Source organism: Rhea pennata, chromosome 18 (assembly GCF_028389875.1).
Source record: "Rhea pennata isolate bPtePen1 chromosome 18, bPtePen1.pri, whole genome shotgun sequence".
In the NCBI taxonomy this organism is placed as follows: Eukaryota; Metazoa; Chordata; class Aves; order Rheiformes; family Rheidae; genus Rhea; species Rhea pennata.
The window spans coordinates 14,076,263-14,095,647 of record NC_084680.1 but is presented as its reverse complement, the minus strand read 5'-3'; the positions used below and the strand labels follow the sequence as shown (position 1 = coordinate 14,095,647).

Below are 19,385 nucleotides of genomic sequence, written 5' to 3'. Positions count from 1 at the left end.
AGTGCTGGCTGATGTAACGCCGCGCAGTGAGTTACACCGGGGCCAGGGGATGGCGACCCTGTGCCGGCACATCCCGGCTCCACAAGCTTCCAGTGCCAGAGTGGGGACACGTCCCTCCCCGCCTGGAGCCAACACGGCGGGGAGGCTGCGTCCCGCGGGGCACGGCGCGGGCCCTGCCGGCGACCGCCGCCCAGGCGAAGGCCAGGCCGCGGCCTCGCCTCGCAGCGCCGGCGCGGGCGAGGGGGCGCGGCCGAGGCCTGCGCCGCTGCCTCCGTAATGGCGCCCTCCCTGCCCCCGGCGGTAACCATGGAAACTTCCAGAACGGCCCAACCGCCCCTGGCCCTGGCCCTAGCCGTCGTAACGACGGCCGCCCCCAGCCAATGAGCTCCTTCCGCCTGGCTCACGCTTCTCTGTTGATAGGTCCGCGACACTGGCAGTACCAGCCAATCAGGTGAGGAGAGGAGGGTGTGCCAGGCACGTCATTGAGACCGCCCGATCCTCGCCAATCAGGGAAGGCCAGCTTAGTAGCAGCCAGCCAATAGAGACGTTCCACCGAGGGTGCTGCAGCCAATGGCGCGCCTCCACGAAGGAATAACGGAAGGTATATAAGGCCGGGCGGCGCGGCCTGAGCGTGCAGCAGGAGTTGAGCGTGCGGCGGTGGCGGTAAGCGGCGGCCGGCGAGGAGGGGCGCGGCGGGCGGGCGGGCGAGGGCTGCTGGGCGCCGGGGCGCGCACGTGGCGCCTCCATTTTGTGCCGGCGGCGCCGTCTGACCGCGGCTTCTCCGCAGGGCGGCGGCGGCGAGGATCGAGCGGGCAACATGAGGCATCTCCTGCTGGTGCTGCTGCTGCTGGGCGGCGCGCGCGCGGACGACGAGGAGAAGAAGGAGGATGTGGGCACGGTGGTGGGCATCGACCTGGGCACCACGTACTCCTGGTGCGTGGGGACGGGGCGAGGGGGAGGCCGGGCGGGGGAGGGGCGGCTAGGCCATGGTGGGGGGCGGGCCCCGCGAGGGGGAGGGGAGTGCAGAGTCCCGGGGAGGGGGGAGAGCAGGCCCCGGCGCCGCCTCATGGCCCCTCTGTCGCCGCAGTGTGGGCGTCTTCAAGAACGGCCGCGTGGAGATCATCGCCAACGACCAGGGCAATCGCATCACCCCCTCCTACGTGGCGTTCACGCCCGAGGGGGAGCGCTTGATCGGTGATGCAGCCAAGAACCAGCTCACCTCCAACCCCGAGAACACTGTGTTCGACGCCAAACGGCTTATCGGCCGCACCTGGAACGACCCCTCTGTGCAGCAGGACATCAAGTATCTGCCGTTCAAGGTGCGCCCTGAGACGGGGGGGGGGGAGATTGGGGGGGGGGGCGGGCTTCTGATCGGAAGAGGAGTCGCAAATGCTGCTTTGTGTATTACTTGCCTGGGGAAGCAATTGAATTGTAGGGCTGTTCTGAGTTACCCTGCAGTTTTGTAGCTCTCCTGAGAGGTGCTGTGGTGCAGTGAGTGATGTATATTTTCTATTAGGGTGGCAAAAGGCTAGCATTTAAATTAACGTTAGTTGTAGAGGAGATCTGCTAATGCTTCATAAGAGGAAAAACAAGGAGTGTGATACCAGGAATAACTTCCCAAACTGTTGCAATGTGACAATACATGCTGTGTTTCTCAGGTTATTGAAAAGAAAGCCAAGCCCCATATTCAAGTTGATGTTGGTGGTGGACAGACAAAAACATTTGCTCCTGAAGAAATTTCTGCTATGGTTTTGACGAAAATGAAGGAAACTGCAGAGGCTTACTTAGGGAAGAAAGTAAGTAAACAAGTACTGCTTGCAAGAAACCAAAGCAGCAGCTTTACAAAATGAAAGATAACTGAGCTGAATCTGCGGGCTAACTCTGCATTTGTAAACTCCTTTATTTACTCCATTGTGCAACTTAAATGCATGGGCTTGTGGGTTTTACTTCTGTTTGGAGAGCAATGAAATACAAGTGTATCAACATGATCATCTCTAAACTACACTTTCTTTTCTCATTTTTATTCCTCATTCAGGTTACCCATGCTGTTGTTACAGTGCCAGCCTACTTCAATGATGCTCAACGTCAGGCTACAAAAGATGCTGGCACTATTGCTGGATTGAATGTGATGAGAATAATTAATGAGCCGTAAGTAGCATTAACTGTTTGGGGTGTGCAGGAGGGAGAGAGTAGTAAACAAAGTTTCCTAAATTCATTATTCTGCATACAGAACAGCTGCTGCCATTGCTTATGGATTGGACAAGAGAGAGGGCGAGAAGAATATCCTTGTGTTTGACTTGGGTGGTGGAACTTTCGATGTTTCCCTCCTCACAATTGACAATGGAGTCTTTGAAGTTGTGGCTACTAATGGAGACACTCACCTGGGTGGAGAAGACTTCGACCAACGGGTTATGGAGCACTTCATCAAACTCTACAAAAAGAAAACTGGAAAAGATGTCAGGAAGGATAACAGAGCTGTGCAGAAATTAAGAAGGGAAGTGGAGAAGGCAAAGCGAGCCTTGTCATCTCAGCATCAGGCCAGAATTGAAATAGAATCCTTTTTTGAAGGAGAGGATTTCTCTGAGACCCTTACTAGGGCCAAGTTTGAGGAACTCAACATGGTAAGTATACAAAGGTAGTTGCACTAGCTTCTAAATTGTTAGCTTGTTTATCTGAGAATGAGTAGCATTTCATACTGCAATTTTGTTGTATTTTTGAGCAGAGTATAAATCTGCTACTTGCACTGAAGCAAGAGGTTAACTCTTCCTTGGGTAACCTGGGGGGAGGGGGGAAGGGAAGTAAGAAAGCTACTATAAGCTAGCTGAGATGTTACCATTCTGTAGTGATGGTTATTTGTACCTTTAAAACTACATAAGTAGACTGAATGGGGGGGAAGAATACAGTCTTACTGTCCCACTTTGTGTCCTCCTAGGATTTGTTTCGTTCTACTATGAAGCCTGTTCAGAAAGTTCTGGAAGATTCTGACCTAAAGAAATCTGATATTGATGAGATAGTTCTTGTTGGTGGCTCAACTCGCATCCCCAAAATACAGCAACTTGTTAAAGAATTCTTCAATGGCAAGGAGCCTTCCCGTGGCATTAATCCAGATGAAGCTGTAGCCTACGGTGCAGCTGTTCAGGCTGGTGTTCTCTCTGGGGACCAAGATACAGGTAAGTAACAGCTTCACTGTGACTTAAGACCATTGGCTTCAAATAGTCAGTACTGGCTATTGACACACAAATGCAATATGAAGAGAGCTGAGTTAACTTTCTTTTTTCAGCTCTTAGAATACTAAGGCCCTTTAAGGGCCTAACTTGCAGTGATAGGATGTCTAAAGAGGAACTGAGGCTATTTCATGTTCTTTACCTTCATCCATTTCAGGTGACTTGGTGTTGCTTGATGTGTGTCCTTTGACACTTGGCATTGAGACAGTTGGAGGAGTAATGACTAAACTGATACCTAGAAATACTGTTGTTCCCACAAAGAAGTCTCAGATCTTCTCCACAGCTTCTGATAACCAGCCAACTGTGACAATCAAGGTTTATGAAGGTAAGTGCCACTTATGATGGACCATATGTATAGCTGGAAAAACATCTCAAGACTTTATGCTTGCTGCTGCTTCCTGTTAGCAAACTTGGCATATACACTCTTGCCTTTGTAATGTGTATGTCCTTATGGAGGAGGAGCATAGTAACAGCACTGTCTCTGGCTGTTTCACAGCTGACTAGTGCTGTTTTGTGTTTTGAGCTGTATCAAAAGCTGCTAGTATATCTTCAAATATGGTTGTTTCCCTGTGATCAATTTGGAAACTCTTGCACTAAGAGATGATACCATTAGTGTGGAAATAGTTCAGAGTCCATTTCAAAATTGAAATGGAACTCAAATACCTGTAGGCTTAGAGCTAGTGCTTCAGGAAAAAGTGCAAAACACATCTAGGTAAGAAAGAAACAACTAATCCTGTCTCTTCTAGGTGAGCGTCCTCTTACCAAAGATAATCATCTCTTGGGAACTTTTGATCTGACCGGAATACCTCCTGCTCCTCGTGGTGTCCCGCAGATTGAAGTTACCTTTGAAATAGATGTGAATGGAATCCTTCGTGTCACAGCTGAAGACAAGGGCACTGGGAACAAAAACAAGATCACAATTACAAATGATCAGAATCGGCTAACACCAGAAGAGATTGAGAGAATGGTTAATGACGCGGAGAAGTTTGCTGAGGAAGACAAGAAGCTTAAAGAACGTATTGATGCCAGGAATGAGTTGGAAAGCTACGCCTATTCTCTGAAGAACCAGATCGGGGACAAAGAGAAGCTGGGTGGTAAACTGTCATCTGAAGACAAAGAAACAATAGAGAAGGCAGTAGAAGAAAAGATTGAGTGGCTTGAGAGCCATCAAGATGCTGATATAGAAGACTTCAAAGCAAAAAAGAAGGAGCTGGAGGAAGTTGTTCAGCCAATTGTTAGCAAGCTCTATGGAAGTGCAGGCCCTCCCCCTGGTGAAGAAGAAGCAGGAGAGAAGGATGAATTGTAGATATTGGCATTCTCTGAATGTAGTGTGTGTGTGTATATATTGGACTCAGGAACACTTGTTTAAAATATTGAACTCTAACTTGGAATGTAATTTTGAATCTTCACTCATGAGTGGAGCTGGAAATGCTAGCCCAAAGTGGCTGTTTACTGCTTTTCATTAGCAGGTGCTTGATGTCTGGGGAGGGCAGGGTAGCAGGGGAGGGAGTCTAAATGAGAAGTGGGTTTAGAAGTATTCACAGTGGAAGTATTCTATTTAACAACTGGGTCATGTGCATTTGGTGTAGAATTTTTCTACCTGAAGTGACCACAATAAATTTGTTATTTACACTGGATTTTGTTCTAGCTTGTATTTTCTGTTGTATAACAGCGTATTAGCAACAGCTAGTTTCAAGAATGTGAATTCTAACTAAATGATAGTTCAGCTCATCTACTGGGGTAATACAGCTCCTCAGTGTGAGTTGTTTTTTTTTTTTTTTTTTTCCAGAGGATTGCTATGAGCAGCTTTATGCCTGCTTCAAGTCCTTGAAGTGTCTCTCTATCTCTGATGCTTAGCCCCAGTCACCTGGGGGAGAGGAGACAGAACAGGCATGTAAAGAGAATCAGAGTCAGAATCAAGGCAGTACAAGAGAAGACTGAGTGGCTTGAAAGCCCTCATGATGCTGATACAGGCTTCAAAGCCTAGTTTTAAACTTACAGGGAAACTGTATCAATAGAGGCTTAGTTCTATTTGGTAACTGACTAGTCTTGTCCAAAGACAGAATTGCGGTATTACAAGTAACTGTTCATTAAGCCTAAGAGCACTTAATCTAAACCTGTGCAGGGATAGAGGACAGTTTGAGCTCTCCTGCTGTTGTTCAAGCTCTGGGAGTGCCCAGAGTGCTCACACAACCACCCTTTGAAGGATAACTGATGACTACTCCATGTGCTCTTTCTAAAAATGGGGGGAAATAGTGTCCTCTTAACTAATTTTCTTTCGGGCTGACCTGTCCTTGGTTATGCAACTTCCTTAAACTTTCTTCCCAGGGAGAGATTAGCAAACTGAGCAATAGTAAAACTGATCTCCTCAGTTTGAGTAAGAGGCTTTTCACAGAATTGTAGAATTATTCCCCTAATGTTCCTTTAAGAAATGCCCTTACACTTGCATGTTGAGGGTAAACCAAGCTTACTTAAAAATCAACACTTTTAAATGTGTATTAAAATCCTAGAGCTTTTAAAATCAGAGCTATAGAATCTTAGTCACAAACCATCAATCTCCTGATATTTGAAAACCAGTTTGTGTATCAAATAATGTTCTAAAAAGTAGGTCCTTATCATTTATAAAAGATCATTGTGGCATCAGATAACATCAACTTGATCAGTTTCTTACAGCTCTTTTGTCAGCAAGTTTGTTACCTTCATGCAGGGAGCTTTCAGTATACCTGCCCTGACGACTCTGGGGCTGGTTAACTTCCTGCTTCCCTTGGTGTAGGAGGAAAAAGACCTAGAGTTTTCGTTCACCTATTCTCAAAACAGCAAAACTCCTGACCCCAGCCCTTCTTTTCCAACCACATCATGTTATATTTGCATATAAAATGCTGCCGTAGTCAAAAAGGAGTTTGTGAACTTCAGGAGGAAAGCTGTCCTAAAACATGAATGCAAGCTTCAGATGTCACAGGGAGCTATAGCTGAAATACGGCTGCTTACACACAGACAGGATGCGCAGCCAGGGCACTTCGAGGGGTGTTAGCACAGTACCATCCATCCGACGGCAAGAATTTGTTTATTGGAGAGAGAGAACTTCGGGTACAGCTGTGGCTGTAAGAAACCTGCTCGGAGAAGCGGTGGATGCTGTAAAGCATCACAGATGCACTATTCAATCAGACTTACAATACAGTCCCTGTGCATCTCCCCTTGAGTATCCATCCCACCAAATATTAACAGCAGGTGCATCACTGGGTTCTCAGCACCCGCCTCCTCATTTTGGCTCTTCTGGAGGGAGTCAGCTGCATCACTGACTGACACAGTTGCTCCCTTCCCAGTTTTGTCTTCACAAGCGACTGCTCCTGCATCGCTGCTCTTGCTGTCGGCACAAGCCTGCCACGGAATGACGCACATGGAATGATCCAGCCTTCCTGGGGGCAGCGGGGAATCAAACTGTAAGAGTGTCCACTGCTGCTTCTCTGCAGTGCAAGAAAGAGACATTTTTTTTAGCTAGCTTCACAGACTTAACAAGAATGAGGAAACAGTAACATTGCTAGTTGTAATTTACAATTATGCATCTTTAAAAAAAGTGGTAGAGCTAATTAATTTCAGCATTACTTGAGTAGCTATACTGGTGTAACTCCAGTGCAGCAAAACTAAGCTGAAACCCCAAAATTGCAAGGGTAGTATTTTCAAACAAACTAGTATTTTCCATGGCACAGCTGAGAAAAGTCTTCCTACCTATGTGATACTTGTATGTAGTATCTAATGCCCCATCTGGATCTATTCCACCAAAAATGTATAAGTGGTCTTTAAACACAGCTGATGAGTGAGCTGCCCGTCCTCCTGGGACGTCACCAGTGGCTGATATCTTAACCCATTTCATGTCATCTATTGGAGAAAAACAATACGTATCAATGATTATGCTCTTCCCCCCACAAAAAAACCCTCAAGTTTTTTAATGTAAATGGGGTAATGGTACAACATGTCTGAAACATTTCAGGCAAACTATCCCATTGTATGGATTTCCTTTATTTTTTTAAAAAAGGGTTCACTGTAGGGTTTTGCTTTCCAGAGTTCAGACCATAAACACTATTTCTTTCAGAGCCAAACATTCAAACTCAGCTGCAAGTTATTGTATACTATTCTGCAAAAGTAGGAGGATTGTGTGGTTTTGAGTAAAGCTGAACAAGAAGTGGCAACATACAAAGACTTTTCCTTCCGAGGAGTATAACGTGGTTTCCTTCCCATGAAGCAGGGCTGCCTGGCATTAATTAAACGAATGCTTTTTGCACTAATGCTCGTATTTCTCATATCAAGGAAAGCCAGAGTTGTTAGAGGCTTTCACGCACTGTTTCATGGGCAAATGCCCCACTGGCAACGAGGGAGATTCCCTCCTGCTTGAGAACGAATTGATAAGCCTGCACAATTATATCCCTGCATGCTTACCTTGGTGGAAAGAGCAAAAGCAGAGTACCTCATCCTGCATCCAGCTTCCTGAAGCATATCTACTGCATTTAAGAACTGATCTTTTAGAAAAAAGGTATCCCTGAAAGCAAAATACATCATGCAATAGCTATTGCTCTAAAGGTACCTATAGCCATACTCACTTATATCAATGCAGAACAGATCATTGTAAAAAATATCACCAGCTAAACCTCCATGTATGAAAAGTTTGGTCCCAACTGCAACCACCACATGTCCATGCCGAGGAGAAGGGGGATCACCATGAACATCTGGCTGGGACCAAGTCAAGGTGGCTAAAAATGGGAGTACATATGCATTAGGAAGAGAACTCCGTAAGCTCCACAAAGCAGTGACCCAGGACCCCTGCTAAGGCTTCCTGAGGAAGTATTTCCAGCAGGGTCAGAAAAGTGTTAGTGTAAAGCACAAGCAAGCCCTCAGACTGAGTTCTGCGTACAATCTGGATCACTCGGAAGCAGGCAAGATTGGTTTAAATGGGAAGGCAAACTCTTTCCGGTACATAAATGGCGCCATGAGAATGAACGGGCCAACACCAACAGAGCCCAGGATGAGCAGCACTGCGAGATGCCACCAGGGAAAGGAAACAGCTATTGGGCAAATAGCTCCGAGCTCCCTTTGCGTTTCCACCCCAGACCTGTACGCCGCCCTATCAGCCCGAAAGCCTGGTGCCTAGGTAGAGCTGCGCACACGTCCGTTGCGGTAACATTCACCGACCTATTTAAGCTTCCCACCACAGCAGGGCCCAGTACTTCCTTCTCTGACTAAACCTGAAACGCAAACCTCCTGTCCATCCAACGGACGCCGAGCTTGGCAGCGTGGCACAGGGGCCCTTCCCACGCGCAGCGGTACCTGTGTCGAACACGTGGAGCTGCTGGTCCTGCACGGGTTCGGCTCCTCTCTCACCCCCTCCAAACACGTACAGGCGGTCTCCTATGACCGCCGAGGACGTGTGAAAGGTGCGAGGCAGCGGCTGAACGCCGGTCACGTCGGGACTCTCCCAGGTCCCTATCTCTAATTGAGAGAGGCCGTGAAGGGCTGGGGCGGCCGCCTGGCAGCCGGGGAGCGCCGCCGGTGCGGGCGGCCGCGCACTCACCGGGGTCCAGCACCTGGACGCAGCTGCGGTTGCCGGCGCGGTCGGCGCCGCCGAAGACCCAGAGGCGCGGCGGGCGGGCGGCGGGCAGCGCCGTGGCGTGCTCGTAGCGCGGCCGCAGCCCGCGCCAGCCGGCCGCGGCCCAGCGCAGCGCGCCTGCGGGCAGCGACAGCGCGGTTGGCGGCGGCCCCCGAGCGCCGCCGCCGCCGCCCCGCCGCCCCCGCCGCTCACCCAGCTCCATGAAGTGCGCGTCGGCGAAGGCACCGGCGGCGTCGGCGCCGCCCAGCAGCAGGACGCGGCCCGGCCCGCCCGGCACGAAGAGGCAGCCGTGGCCCACGCGGCCGCGGGGCCGCTCGCCGCGCGGCGACAGTCGGTACCTGCGGAGGCAGGAGCTCAGCGGCGGCCGCGGCGCCCCCCGGCCCGGCCCGGCCCGGCCCGGCCCGCCGCCGCCGCCCCGCGCTCACCACGTCGCCGGCCGCGGGGGGCGCCCCAGCGGCAGCACCGGCAGCGCCCGCGGCGCCATGGCGGCGGCCGAGCGAGGCAGCGCCGCTTCCGGAGCCGGGCGGAAGCGGCGTCCCGGCGGCGGCCGCCGGAAGTTGCCTCGACTTCCGGCCGGCGGCGGCGGCGGGCGCCGGGCCCTCGGCGCTCCCCGGAAGTGGCGGTCCCCGCTTCCGGCTGCAGAGCCGCTGTCCCAAGATGGCGCCGCTGGACCTGGACAAGTACGTGGAGATCGCGCGGCTCTGCAAGTACCTGCCCGAGAACGACCTCAAGGTGCGGCGGGGCGGGGCGGGGCGGGGGCGCGGCGGGCCCGGCTCGGCTCGGCTCGGCCCGGCCCGGCCCGGCCCGGCCCGGCCCGGCTGACCCGCTGTTCTCCCGCAGCGCCTCTGCGACTACGTCTGCGACCTGCTGCTGGAGGAGTCCAACGTGCAGCCCGTGTCCACCCCCGTCACTGTCTGCGGCGACATCCACGGGCAGGTAACGCGCCGCCGCGCCTGGCGCCCTGAGCGGCGGCGGGGCGCGGCCCGCGCCGCCCGGTGCCCGGTGCTCGCTGCCGCCCGGTGCGGTGCCCGGTGCTCGCTGCCGCCCGGTGCGGTGCCCGGTGCTCGCTGCCGCCCGGTGCTCGCTGTTGTGCGGTGCCCGGTGCGGTGCCCGGTGCTCGCTGTCGCCCGGTGCGGTGCCCGGTGCCCGGTGTGGTGCCAGGCGTCGCAGCAGCTGCGGCACAGCCCCTCACGCGTGTGCTCCTCTTTGCAGTTCTATGACCTGTGCGAGCTGTTCAGAACTGGAGGTCAGGTACCTGACACAAACTATATCTTCATGGTAGGTGCATGTTGAGCCTTCGCCCATCTCTCAGCAGTTACTTTTTTAAGAAGAAGTTTATAATGGAAATTCTGAAATGCTTGTTCACTTTTACATCTTGCTTGTAAATGCTGTGTTTGCCTTTGCTGTTTGGCTGCCATGTATGGGCTTTATTTGTTGAGTAAAATACGAATTACATAGTGCAATGTGGCACATAAAGAGAGGAGTGCAGTGTGTCTTTAACCAAAAGTTGTACTCAGTGGTGTAGTCAAATGCTGTCTCAGTAAAGGTGTTGTAAGTGTCTGTCCAGTTGTACATCAGGGTAGCTTTGAGTGAGTGTCATGATATAAAGATCATTTCAGTTTAAAACTGAAACTCCAAATGACAACAGAACTTGTTTTCATAGAGTACAGATGCCATGCTTCCTTTCAGCATTAGATCTCCTTACGCACTGAGGAATTAAGAATGGATCTATCACTTTGCATTTTAATGTGTCTGCTTTTCCATTTATGAATTCTTTTTGACTTTCAGGGTGACTTTGTAGATAGAGGTTATTATAGCCTTGAGACTTTCACTTACCTTCTTGCACTAAAAGCTAAATGGCCTGATCGTATCACACTGTTACGAGGCAATCATGAAAGCAGGCAGATAACTCAAGTGTATGGATTTTACGGTAAGTCTCTATCCATATGATCTGTGAACGATGGCTAATGTGATAAACAACTACCGTATCTTTCCCCTTGGACATGTGATTTATAATGTAGCACTGTGTGTGGCTCTCCGAGAACTCATGGGAACATATGGGAAATGGCCATAGTAAAACTAACTTTAGCGGAATGTTTTTTACTGCAGTGGGTCACAGTTGAACTTCTTGTGCCCAAAGTCAAATTCTAATCTGGCAAAGTCTTAGCTCATTTCGTTTCCTCTAGCATCCAGATTTTTTATTTGTTTTTTAGTACAATATTTGATTTTAAAGAGAGAGTACAGAAAGTGCTGTGGTATCTTTTTATGAAAGATTCCAGAAGAAATCACAACATTACTGTAATTCTCTTCAGGTTTCACTATAGCTAAAAGTCAATACAATGTATAGAATTTGCTATGGAAACTATTATGAACAATGGGCATGTGGGAGAATGCCGGTGACTAGAAATAAGCAGTAGAGTAACTGTTATAAAAACTGACAAAATTAATTTGCTTGGAAACTTCTTTGTTGTGTGAGGCTTTGATAAACTCTCAGGAAATCCTGCAAAATACCTGCAACAGCTGCCGCAAAGAACATGCAGTCTATAACATGCATTTTGGGGGGGGCATTGTGGCAACAAGAGCAAATACAAGTTTTGACAAATGGTTTGAGGCTCCAAAGAAATACTTTTCTGCCAAGGCTATAAGGCCCAGGATTGCTTACATCCAGTTTATTGCCACATTCATGTTGCTTTAATTCACCATTGCCAACTTTCTTTTTATGCTTTTTTTCTGTTTTCAATAGCTTGGGAATAATTGAATCTTATTTTGCTTTCTAACTAAACAAAGCTTCTATAAGTCTTATTTGTAGTTAGGAAAACTTTAAATAGCCCAGATAGTTTCACTATTTCTGCCTTAAATCTTCAGCGTGAAATTCTGTAATACAAACATTCAGCTGGTCTCATCAAGAGTTAGTTCCCAGCCAGCTATTTGCAGGAAGCAGAGAAAGCATCAAAAGTCATGTTGTGTGACACCCTGTTTTCCCTGCACCATCCCCTATATTGCTTGAGTGAAAAATTTTAGATGTCTGGATCTGCTTCCTACTAGTGCACCTAGATAGCAGTAAGATGACAGCTTCCTGTTGAGCACTTACTGGTCCTTCTGATAGTACTTTTTATTACACACTTGACTTTTCAAATTCTGCTTAAGTATTTGCCTCTGTTCTTATTGCCTGAATTTCTTCCGATCCATTAAGAAGAAAAAATTCTCTATTTAACAGATGAGTGCCAAACCAAATATGGAAATGCTAATGCATGGAGATACTGTACCAAAGTCTTTGACATGCTCACAATAGCAGCTGTAAGTGTAAAACCTACATTTAAAAAAATATAAGCAGATTGTCTAAATACGCCTTTTGAATTAGTGGCCTGTAAGTGTCATGCTAGTAGTGTTCTGAGTTGTATTGAAGTGCTGCCTGTTTGACATACCTCTCCTTTTTCCTAGTTAATAGATGAGCAGATTCTCTGTGTGCATGGTGGCCTCTCTCCAGATATCAAGACACTCGATCAAATTCGAACCATTGAACGTAATCAAGAAATTCCACATAAAGGAGCCTTTTGTGACCTTGTCTGGTCTGATCCGGAAGATGTAGATACTTGGGCAATCAGTCCACGAGGAGCAGGCTGGCTGTTCGGTGCAAAGGTGACAAATGAGGTAATGATGCTTTTGCATGCAACATAAAGTAATTGTAGTTATGAGATAGCTGCAATTAGTTCAGTGTTCACCCTAGCGGTGAATGGATTGAGGGCTGTGTGAGATGACTAACTTTCCTGGTTAGATAGCTGTGAGTAAGCTGTGTGGTTGTGAAGAAGATGCTCTTGCTTTATTGTTTCTGGTTGAAACCAACTTGAAAAAATGAGCCACTTGAAATTAAAAAATCCTGCTAGATGAGATGGTACTGATGTTGCCTTTTAAAAGTATAATGCAGTGAGCAGGGGGATTGGACTTAACATGGCCTTTAAAGGTCCTTTCCAACCTCATCTCTTCTGTGAGACTAGTTGTACTATGCTTTGTGCAGAAATCTCCCTGAAGATTTAGGAGGAAGAAAGCCCACTGGTACATTTTTGCTAAAAAGTCCTGACTTAATTTTTGTTACTTCTAGCAAAACAGTGAGCAGACTTCTCTAGCCTAAAACCTGTTGACCGTCTGAGGTTTCTGAACTAGCTGCATTAGGAAATCCTGCCTCATGGTATACATGAACATTGTGGCTGCAGTGCAGACTTAGCCATCTCAAACAGTGACCGACTGGGTGTTTTTCAGTGTATTTCGAAAAGACAGGTCCATTCATGGCACTGTTAGCCTTAATAACGCAGCGAGCTGACTGCCTGTGGATAGGTTGATGTGACTGTGATCACTCTGGGAAAACAAGGGGCTACTGCAGTTCAGTTCCTCTGGAGATGTTGAAGCAGGAGCCTTGAAGTATCTTCTGTGCAGCTGAAACCTGGCAGGATTCTGAAAGGAAGCTTTTGGGGCAGGTTTCAGAGCAAACCTCTTAATTAGGTGTGAGGCAGGGTCCTGGGAGGTTGTCTAAATGGGGAAGGGCTGTTGTGTGGGTGATGACGTACAGCTCTTCACAGAGAGATTTACACACCTTTTTTTTTTTCCCTCCTTTAAATTACAGTTTGTTCATATCAACAACTTAAAACTCATCTGCAGAGCACATCAGCTAGTGCATGAAGGCTATAAATTCATGTTTGATGAGAAATTGGTAACGGTATGGTCTGCTCCAAATTACTGCTACCGTTGTGGAAATATTGCATCGATCATGGTCTTTAAAGATGTAAATACAAGAGAACCAAAGCTATTCCGTGCAGTTCCAGATTCAGAACGTGTAATTCCTCCTAGAACAACCACACCGTATTTCCTTTGAGACTTCCCAGCCTGCTGTTTCCCTGCTCCCTTGTACTATCCCTTTACAATATACTTTTTACTGAGCACTTTGCTGCTGAAATGCTGCCTCTTGCCTTTTTTATTTTTAAGTTATCTAAATTTATTGTGTATAATGGTGTCTGTAGCAAGTTCCTTTTTTTTTTCCTACCCTAGATTCATTCAGAATATTTGTAATACGTCCTTGACATTTATACTACTGCATGTAGTTCTTACATATTTCTGGGTTTAGAAGAAACATTTTCCCTTTAAAATCATAATACAACAGGATCGACCTGGTTCCAATTTCCAATACTCAGCTTTTTGTTTCATGAGTTTTAAGAAATTTCAGCAGCAAAGTTACTATCCCGTGTGCACGATGGGGCTGTAAACGCGTTGTGTTGTGTACACGTCCAAGATGTAGAACTGAATCGTCCTTGTCACATCTCATTTTAAGTGGATACAAAATAAAGCGGTCGAAAGGGCTGCCCTCCCCCCCTCCATTTTTTTTAGGACTTCAGTTAAAAATACAGAAAAACCTGCTACAGCTATTGAATTTGTACATTAAAAATAATTGTTCTGATTTTTTTCAGATACCTTGTATTTTTAATAAAGCCGTATCTTAAACGAAATGCACCTCTAGGTTAAATAGCGCGAATAAGTGGCTGCGTTGTTGCCGTGAACGCGCGTCTCCTCCCTGCCGGGGGAAGCGGCGGGCGGCGGGCGGCGGCGGCGGCGGCGGCGGCGGCGGCGGCCCCGCTTCCCCTTCCGCGGGCGGCGGGTTCCGGTTCCGGTTCCGGCGGGCGCCGGTTCCGGTTCCGGCGGCGGCGGGGCGGCATGGCGCGGAGCACGCTCTCCTCCCGCTTCCGCCGCCTCGACATCGACGCGTACGACGAGAACCGGTTCGTGGAGGAGCCCGAGGAGGCGGCGGCCGAGCCCGACGCGGGCCCCGAGGTGGAGGCGCTGCTGCGGCAATATCCTTGCGGGGCGGCGGCGGCGGCGGGGGGACGGGGCGGCGGCGCCGCCGCGGGCCGGGCCGGGCCGGGCCGGGCCGGCCGCAGCTGCGGCCTCCGGCGGCGCCGCGCGTCGGCCCGGGCCGCTCTCGCGGCGGGGGCGGCGGCGGCGGGTCCGGGTCCGGGTCCGGAGCGCCGCCGGCGCCGGCGCCGAGGCGGGTTGCGGTAGCGCTGGCCCACAGCCGAGCGGTTTGAGCCCTTGACCTGCCGCGCTGCACGGGGGATGCGCTCCGGGCCTTCCACGCCGCCATCAGGAACTCGCCCGTTAACACCAAGAACCAGGCGGTGAAGGTAAGCGGCACCTCGGGGTTCCCCGAAACGGGCTGTGTCACCGCCTCGCGCTGGCGATGCGCCAGCCCCCGGGCTCGGCGGCGGGTCGCGGGGCTCTTCGGACGCCGCCGCGTTACCCCAGAGCCTGACTAACACCTTAGCGCTCGCGATCGGGGATGTAACGCAACAGCGACGTGCTGTATCTTCTACGAGGGCAACGCCAGCGCGTTTGGCTGCGCCATCCGTACGCAGGGTCTTGGAGAGCAGTCACGTAACTGCTGCTGCTGCCCGAAGCAAAGGGCTGTTAGACAGCCCGCGACAGCAGGCTCCTAAACGAGCACGGCTCCGGGCTGCTCTTCTGCCCGGCCCTAACCCCACAGGTGGGGCACAGTGGAGCAGCTGCTGCTTGTAAAGAAGGGGACAACACTCGCTGGGTAAACCAAACTTTGGATAAACTTTCCTTACTCAGAAAAGCAATGCATGGAGTTAGTAAGAATACACCTGAAACAGTGTTTGCATGTGGATTTTGCAATACGCTTTAAAACAAGGAATTTGGCCTTGCGCCATCGAGTGTGTTGCAGTTCAGGAGATGGTTCTACAACTCCTTTCAGTGAGCCCTTCTGAGAAAGAAGCGTGAAAAAAATCCACTTTCGAAAAGGTGTACCCATCCTCCTCCTCACTACTGAAAGTGAAAAATGTTAACCTACTTAGACCATTTTTTTTTAATGTAGCGGTCTTCTGAGCGTACTTTGACAAACATAAGTCTTTGATATGGTTCCAGCTTTGCTGGTTCTAATGTTAATTTCTTTGTTGTCTTTGCAGGAACAGGCCCAGGGAACGATGCTTAAAGTCCTCACATCTTTTAAAAGCAGTGAAATAGAACAAGCAGTGAATTCCTTAGACAGAAATGGCATTGACTTGTTAATGAAGTACATTTATAAAGGATTTGAAAAACCAACAGAAAATAGCAGTGCAATATTACTTCAATGGCATGAAAAGGTAAGTTTCTTCTAGTGCTGTCTGGGTTCAACCACTGTTTGGTGTGGTCATTATTAGTGCTGTCACTGGAGCCCTCTTGTATATGAGGCCAGGGGATTCATCCCAGAGAAGCCCAGAACTTGATAATTCCTTTCATCTTTGGTCCCTTAGAACATGAATTCATTAAGCCTTTGCCTGAATTTCAAAGTTCACCCTCAGCGAGGAGGACAGGTGAGACCAGTGGTGGGAGGGTGCAGTGTCTGCTGGAGGAAGCTCTGCCACCTTGTTCTGCATGTAATGAGTTTGGTGGGAATGGTTTCCCATCAAGGAAGATCTGGGAGTGGAGATGTGATTGTTTGGACCCTGGAGCTGGCAGTGTTTCTTTGTAGCTGAGCGTTTGGTTAATGGGATGCATAGGTCTGGCAGACTTTTCACCAGTTAAGTGCCTTTAGCAGAATACGTGCCCCAGCTTAAAAACAGGATTGAGCAAACCTGTTCAGTTTGCACAGTAAAGGCTTTTGAGCGCTCTGAAGAGAGCCTGCTTGGACCCAGGCAGTCCTCTAGTTTCTGTGGAATGACCATTTTGAGATACGAGAGGGTAGAATATGGTTAGCAGCTCTTGAACATTCTCATTCTCTTTGGGACTTGTCTCATCTTGCTGAGGCACATGAAACAACTGTCCTGTGCCCCTCCTCCCAGGTAGAAGCTCTGTAAAATGACTGATGTCTTCCCCAAGTGCATAAGTTTTAAGTAAGTAAGTGCAGCATGGCCAGCCATTAACAGCTATGTCACTTGCAAAAACTGCTCTTTCTGAGATATGTAAAGACAGAAGTTGTTTTTAATAGTGCCTTCAGCTATTAGGAACTGTCATGTGCTTCACAGAATGTTTTGCAGGGGAGGAGGAGAAAATAGATTTTTTTTTTTGCTTGTTTCTTTGTTTCCAGTGGAGACTTCTCTGGTAACTGTGGGTTGGTGCTCCACAGTATGTAAAATTAGTCAACATTCTGCCCTGACTGGGAAGAAGTTCGTGCTGAGAGCATGTAGGCACACGCAGAGCACATCTTCCTCATTGTTTAGAAAGGAACAGGGCAGGTCTGAAGTAGGCTGGGCAGCGTTTCTAAAGAAAAGCTTTCCTTGTATTCTGCTTTCTGGCACTACCGGTAAGAAAGGTGACTTGCTCAGGGAGGAGCCTGGGCTCAGCAGCAGCATCTGTCTGTCCCAGCGACAGAGTCCTGCCTTTAGAAAAGGCTGGTCTGTCACCCTATGTAAAGCAGGTCTCAGTGCACGCACACATCATGTGCAAGCTCTCATTCTGTGTGGATGCTTTACATTCACCTTTATCCTAATGACAGCAAGATGTCCAATACTGTTGATCACTGTTCTCCTTTCATAAATTGCAATACCTACTTGGCTGCATTTTGAATTATGCCTGCAAAGTAAACATGCTGTTTTAAGCAGCTTTATTTTTCATTTTGTCATAATTAAGTCCATCTTCTAGACTTTAGAAGAATACACATTACTTACTTACGTTGAGATACGCAAACCAAACTGAAATGAGCCTTTCTGCCATTCCTGATTTGGGGACATGGAAGGGGAGATGTATTCCGTATTTTCAGTAATACACATGACACAAGTATCCTTTGCTGGAACTGAAAGATGGTTTGTTATATTTTGGGGAATATACTTTTTCCCTTCGGATTTAGTGGTATATGGGTTACTAAATTACTGTAATTGGATTTGTCTGCTCTTCAGTTCCTTGGTTCTTGTGTCACTGAATTTAAAGTGCATTTACAGAATGCCACTATGTATGTACTGCAGTAACGTGTGTCTAAGATCACTCTCCTGTATTAACAGAAGGGAAGTGAGGCACACACTTCTGAAGATCCTGTGAGGAGACAGGAACAAGCAAGCATCTGAATTCAGCACTGATCTCCTCGAATAGCTTTTTTACCTGTCATCCTAAGTCATCTAGAAAACACACAACAAAGAGGAATCAGTGTGTGAATGCAGAACTTGTTACCACAGGAAGTTAAAGGGCGGCAGCAATATAAAAGGCACCTGCACTGGCACGAAGAAGTGGAACAGCTTGTAAACTGTATTTCCTGTTCTGTTGGTAGCAGTTAGCATAAAGAATTGCTTTCTGGTCTTGGGCTAGCACAAGTTAAGTGATACATATTAATGTTTGGTGTGATGGAGCGGTTGTACCAGAACAACCAATGTCTGGCCTTGCAGGCTGTTGAGAGTTTTATCATGGAAACCTGACACTGCAAGATACGGTTTAGTGCCTAAAAAAGACCGTTTAAAACGTCTTTAACATCAGCATGTCCTAGAGAAAATGAAAAGATTTTTCCTAATGAACTGTTTTCAAGATTTGACAGCAAAAAAGCATAGAGTGAGAAGAAAAGCCCAAGATGCCTATGTGCAAATCACAAGTTTTTGGAGAAGAACCATATATGTCTCTGTTACTAAGTGCAAAACTTTGTTCTTCTAAGATGCCTTTTGTGTGCAATGCAGTGACTGTCTGTAACACCTATCTCCTTTTCCCATCCCCACAGGCATTAGCAGTAGGTGGACTAGGTTCCATAGTAAGAGTTCTTACTGCAAGAAAGACTGTTTAAAAGACTATTAACTTGAACCAAGAAGATGATCAGTTTTGGACCCAGAAGAAGGAACTAGCTGAAATGACACTGGTCCATCTTTATAGATTGCAATCTGTTGAAATACTATGGAAACCTCTTCTTGGAATGCTTTTAACTTTAAAGGTGGGGGAAGAGTAAACATTATTCCTGTATGCTCTGATTATCAAATACAGGAGCCACAACATTATCTTGATCCCTTCTTTAAAAGGCAGAGAAAAGGCAAACTGCCTCCTGTTACTGTAAGCAAACAGGTATTTTCAGATGCTGCTTTATCAAAGTGCGGTGATGTAAGATCCCGTGTGTACTGCTTATTTAAGAGGTAGCTATGTCTTTAGCAGATGCAAGACTCTGCAGCTTAAAGGTGGGAGAAGTGGTTATTAGAAAGAGTGTATTGGGCATATGGTCAAAGGACTAGCTGGACTGTGGAGTTGGTTTCATTGTGAAGTGCCTGCTGCATTAATAAAGTTCTTGGATCACATGAGTTAAGTAATTTATTTTTAGCTAAACTGCAAGTCTGCCATTGATTCAAAAGCAGATCAGCACTATACCCATTCTTTGGTAAGTGCCCACCTCTGGAAGAGTGCTCTTCAACTCCTGACTAAAGTTGTCCTTAAATGTAAATATGCTTGCCATAGGAAATGAAATCAAGCTCAACTCTTCACTGTACCTTAGAAGCCTGTGTCTGGAAGTCAAGAAAATACTTCAAAACTTATTAACCGATTTATGTATTAGTTTATCCTCATCTCTAAAGGACCGTTTGACAGCATAGTAAGCAGCTTCCTTTGAATGAGTATGGGTG

At 48.1% G+C, this 19,385-nt stretch overlaps 4 protein-coding genes across 4 annotated transcripts; 3 read left to right on the top strand and 1 right to left on the bottom strand.

Moving 5' to 3' along the window:
• Positions 1-602: 602 nt before the first annotated feature.
• On the top strand, positions 603-4,861 carry HSPA5 (heat shock protein family A (Hsp70) member 5). The gene is made up of 9 exons (XM_062591257.1): positions 603-663; positions 788-933; positions 1,088-1,319; positions 1,659-1,796; positions 2,036-2,148; positions 2,231-2,621; positions 2,933-3,170; positions 3,382-3,549; positions 3,971-4,861. The coding sequence occupies exons 2-9, from the start codon at positions 818-820 to the stop codon at positions 4,528-4,530; spliced, it is 1,956 nt and encodes a 651-aa protein (XP_062447241.1). The 5' UTR covers positions 603-663; positions 788-817; the 3' UTR covers positions 4,531-4,861.
• A 1,408-nt stretch (positions 4,862-6,269) lies between these two features.
• On the bottom strand, positions 6,270-9,307 carry RABEPK (Rab9 effector protein with kelch motifs). The gene is made up of 7 exons (XM_062591170.1): positions 9,249-9,307; positions 9,016-9,161; positions 8,788-8,940; positions 8,544-8,705; positions 7,820-7,969; positions 6,951-7,100; positions 6,270-6,688 (listed from the first exon to the last, which is right to left on the bottom strand). Exons 1-7 carry the CDS (start codon positions 9,305-9,307, stop codon positions 6,378-6,380), a joined length of 1,131 nt encoding a protein of 376 aa, XP_062447154.1. The 3' UTR covers positions 6,270-6,377.
• Positions 9,308-9,437: 130 nt separating this feature from the next.
• On the top strand, positions 9,438-14,318 carry PPP6C (protein phosphatase 6 catalytic subunit). The gene is made up of 7 exons (XM_062591266.1): positions 9,438-9,555; positions 9,664-9,759; positions 10,036-10,101; positions 10,612-10,753; positions 12,041-12,120; positions 12,265-12,474; positions 13,442-14,318. Exons 1-7 carry the CDS (start codon positions 9,481-9,483, stop codon positions 13,688-13,690), a joined length of 918 nt encoding a protein of 305 aa, XP_062447250.1. The 5' UTR covers positions 9,438-9,480; the 3' UTR covers positions 13,691-14,318.
• Positions 14,319-14,467: 149 nt separating this feature from the next.
• ARPC5L (actin related protein 2/3 complex subunit 5 like) lies at positions 14,468-19,064 on the top strand. Its single transcript, XM_062591267.1, has 4 exons — positions 14,468-14,660; positions 14,918-14,990; positions 15,792-15,968; positions 18,503-19,064. Exons 1-4 carry the CDS (start codon positions 14,524-14,526, stop codon positions 18,563-18,565), a joined length of 450 nt encoding a protein of 149 aa, XP_062447251.1. The 5' UTR covers positions 14,468-14,523; the 3' UTR covers positions 18,566-19,064.
• Positions 19,065-19,385: the final 321 nt, after the last annotated feature.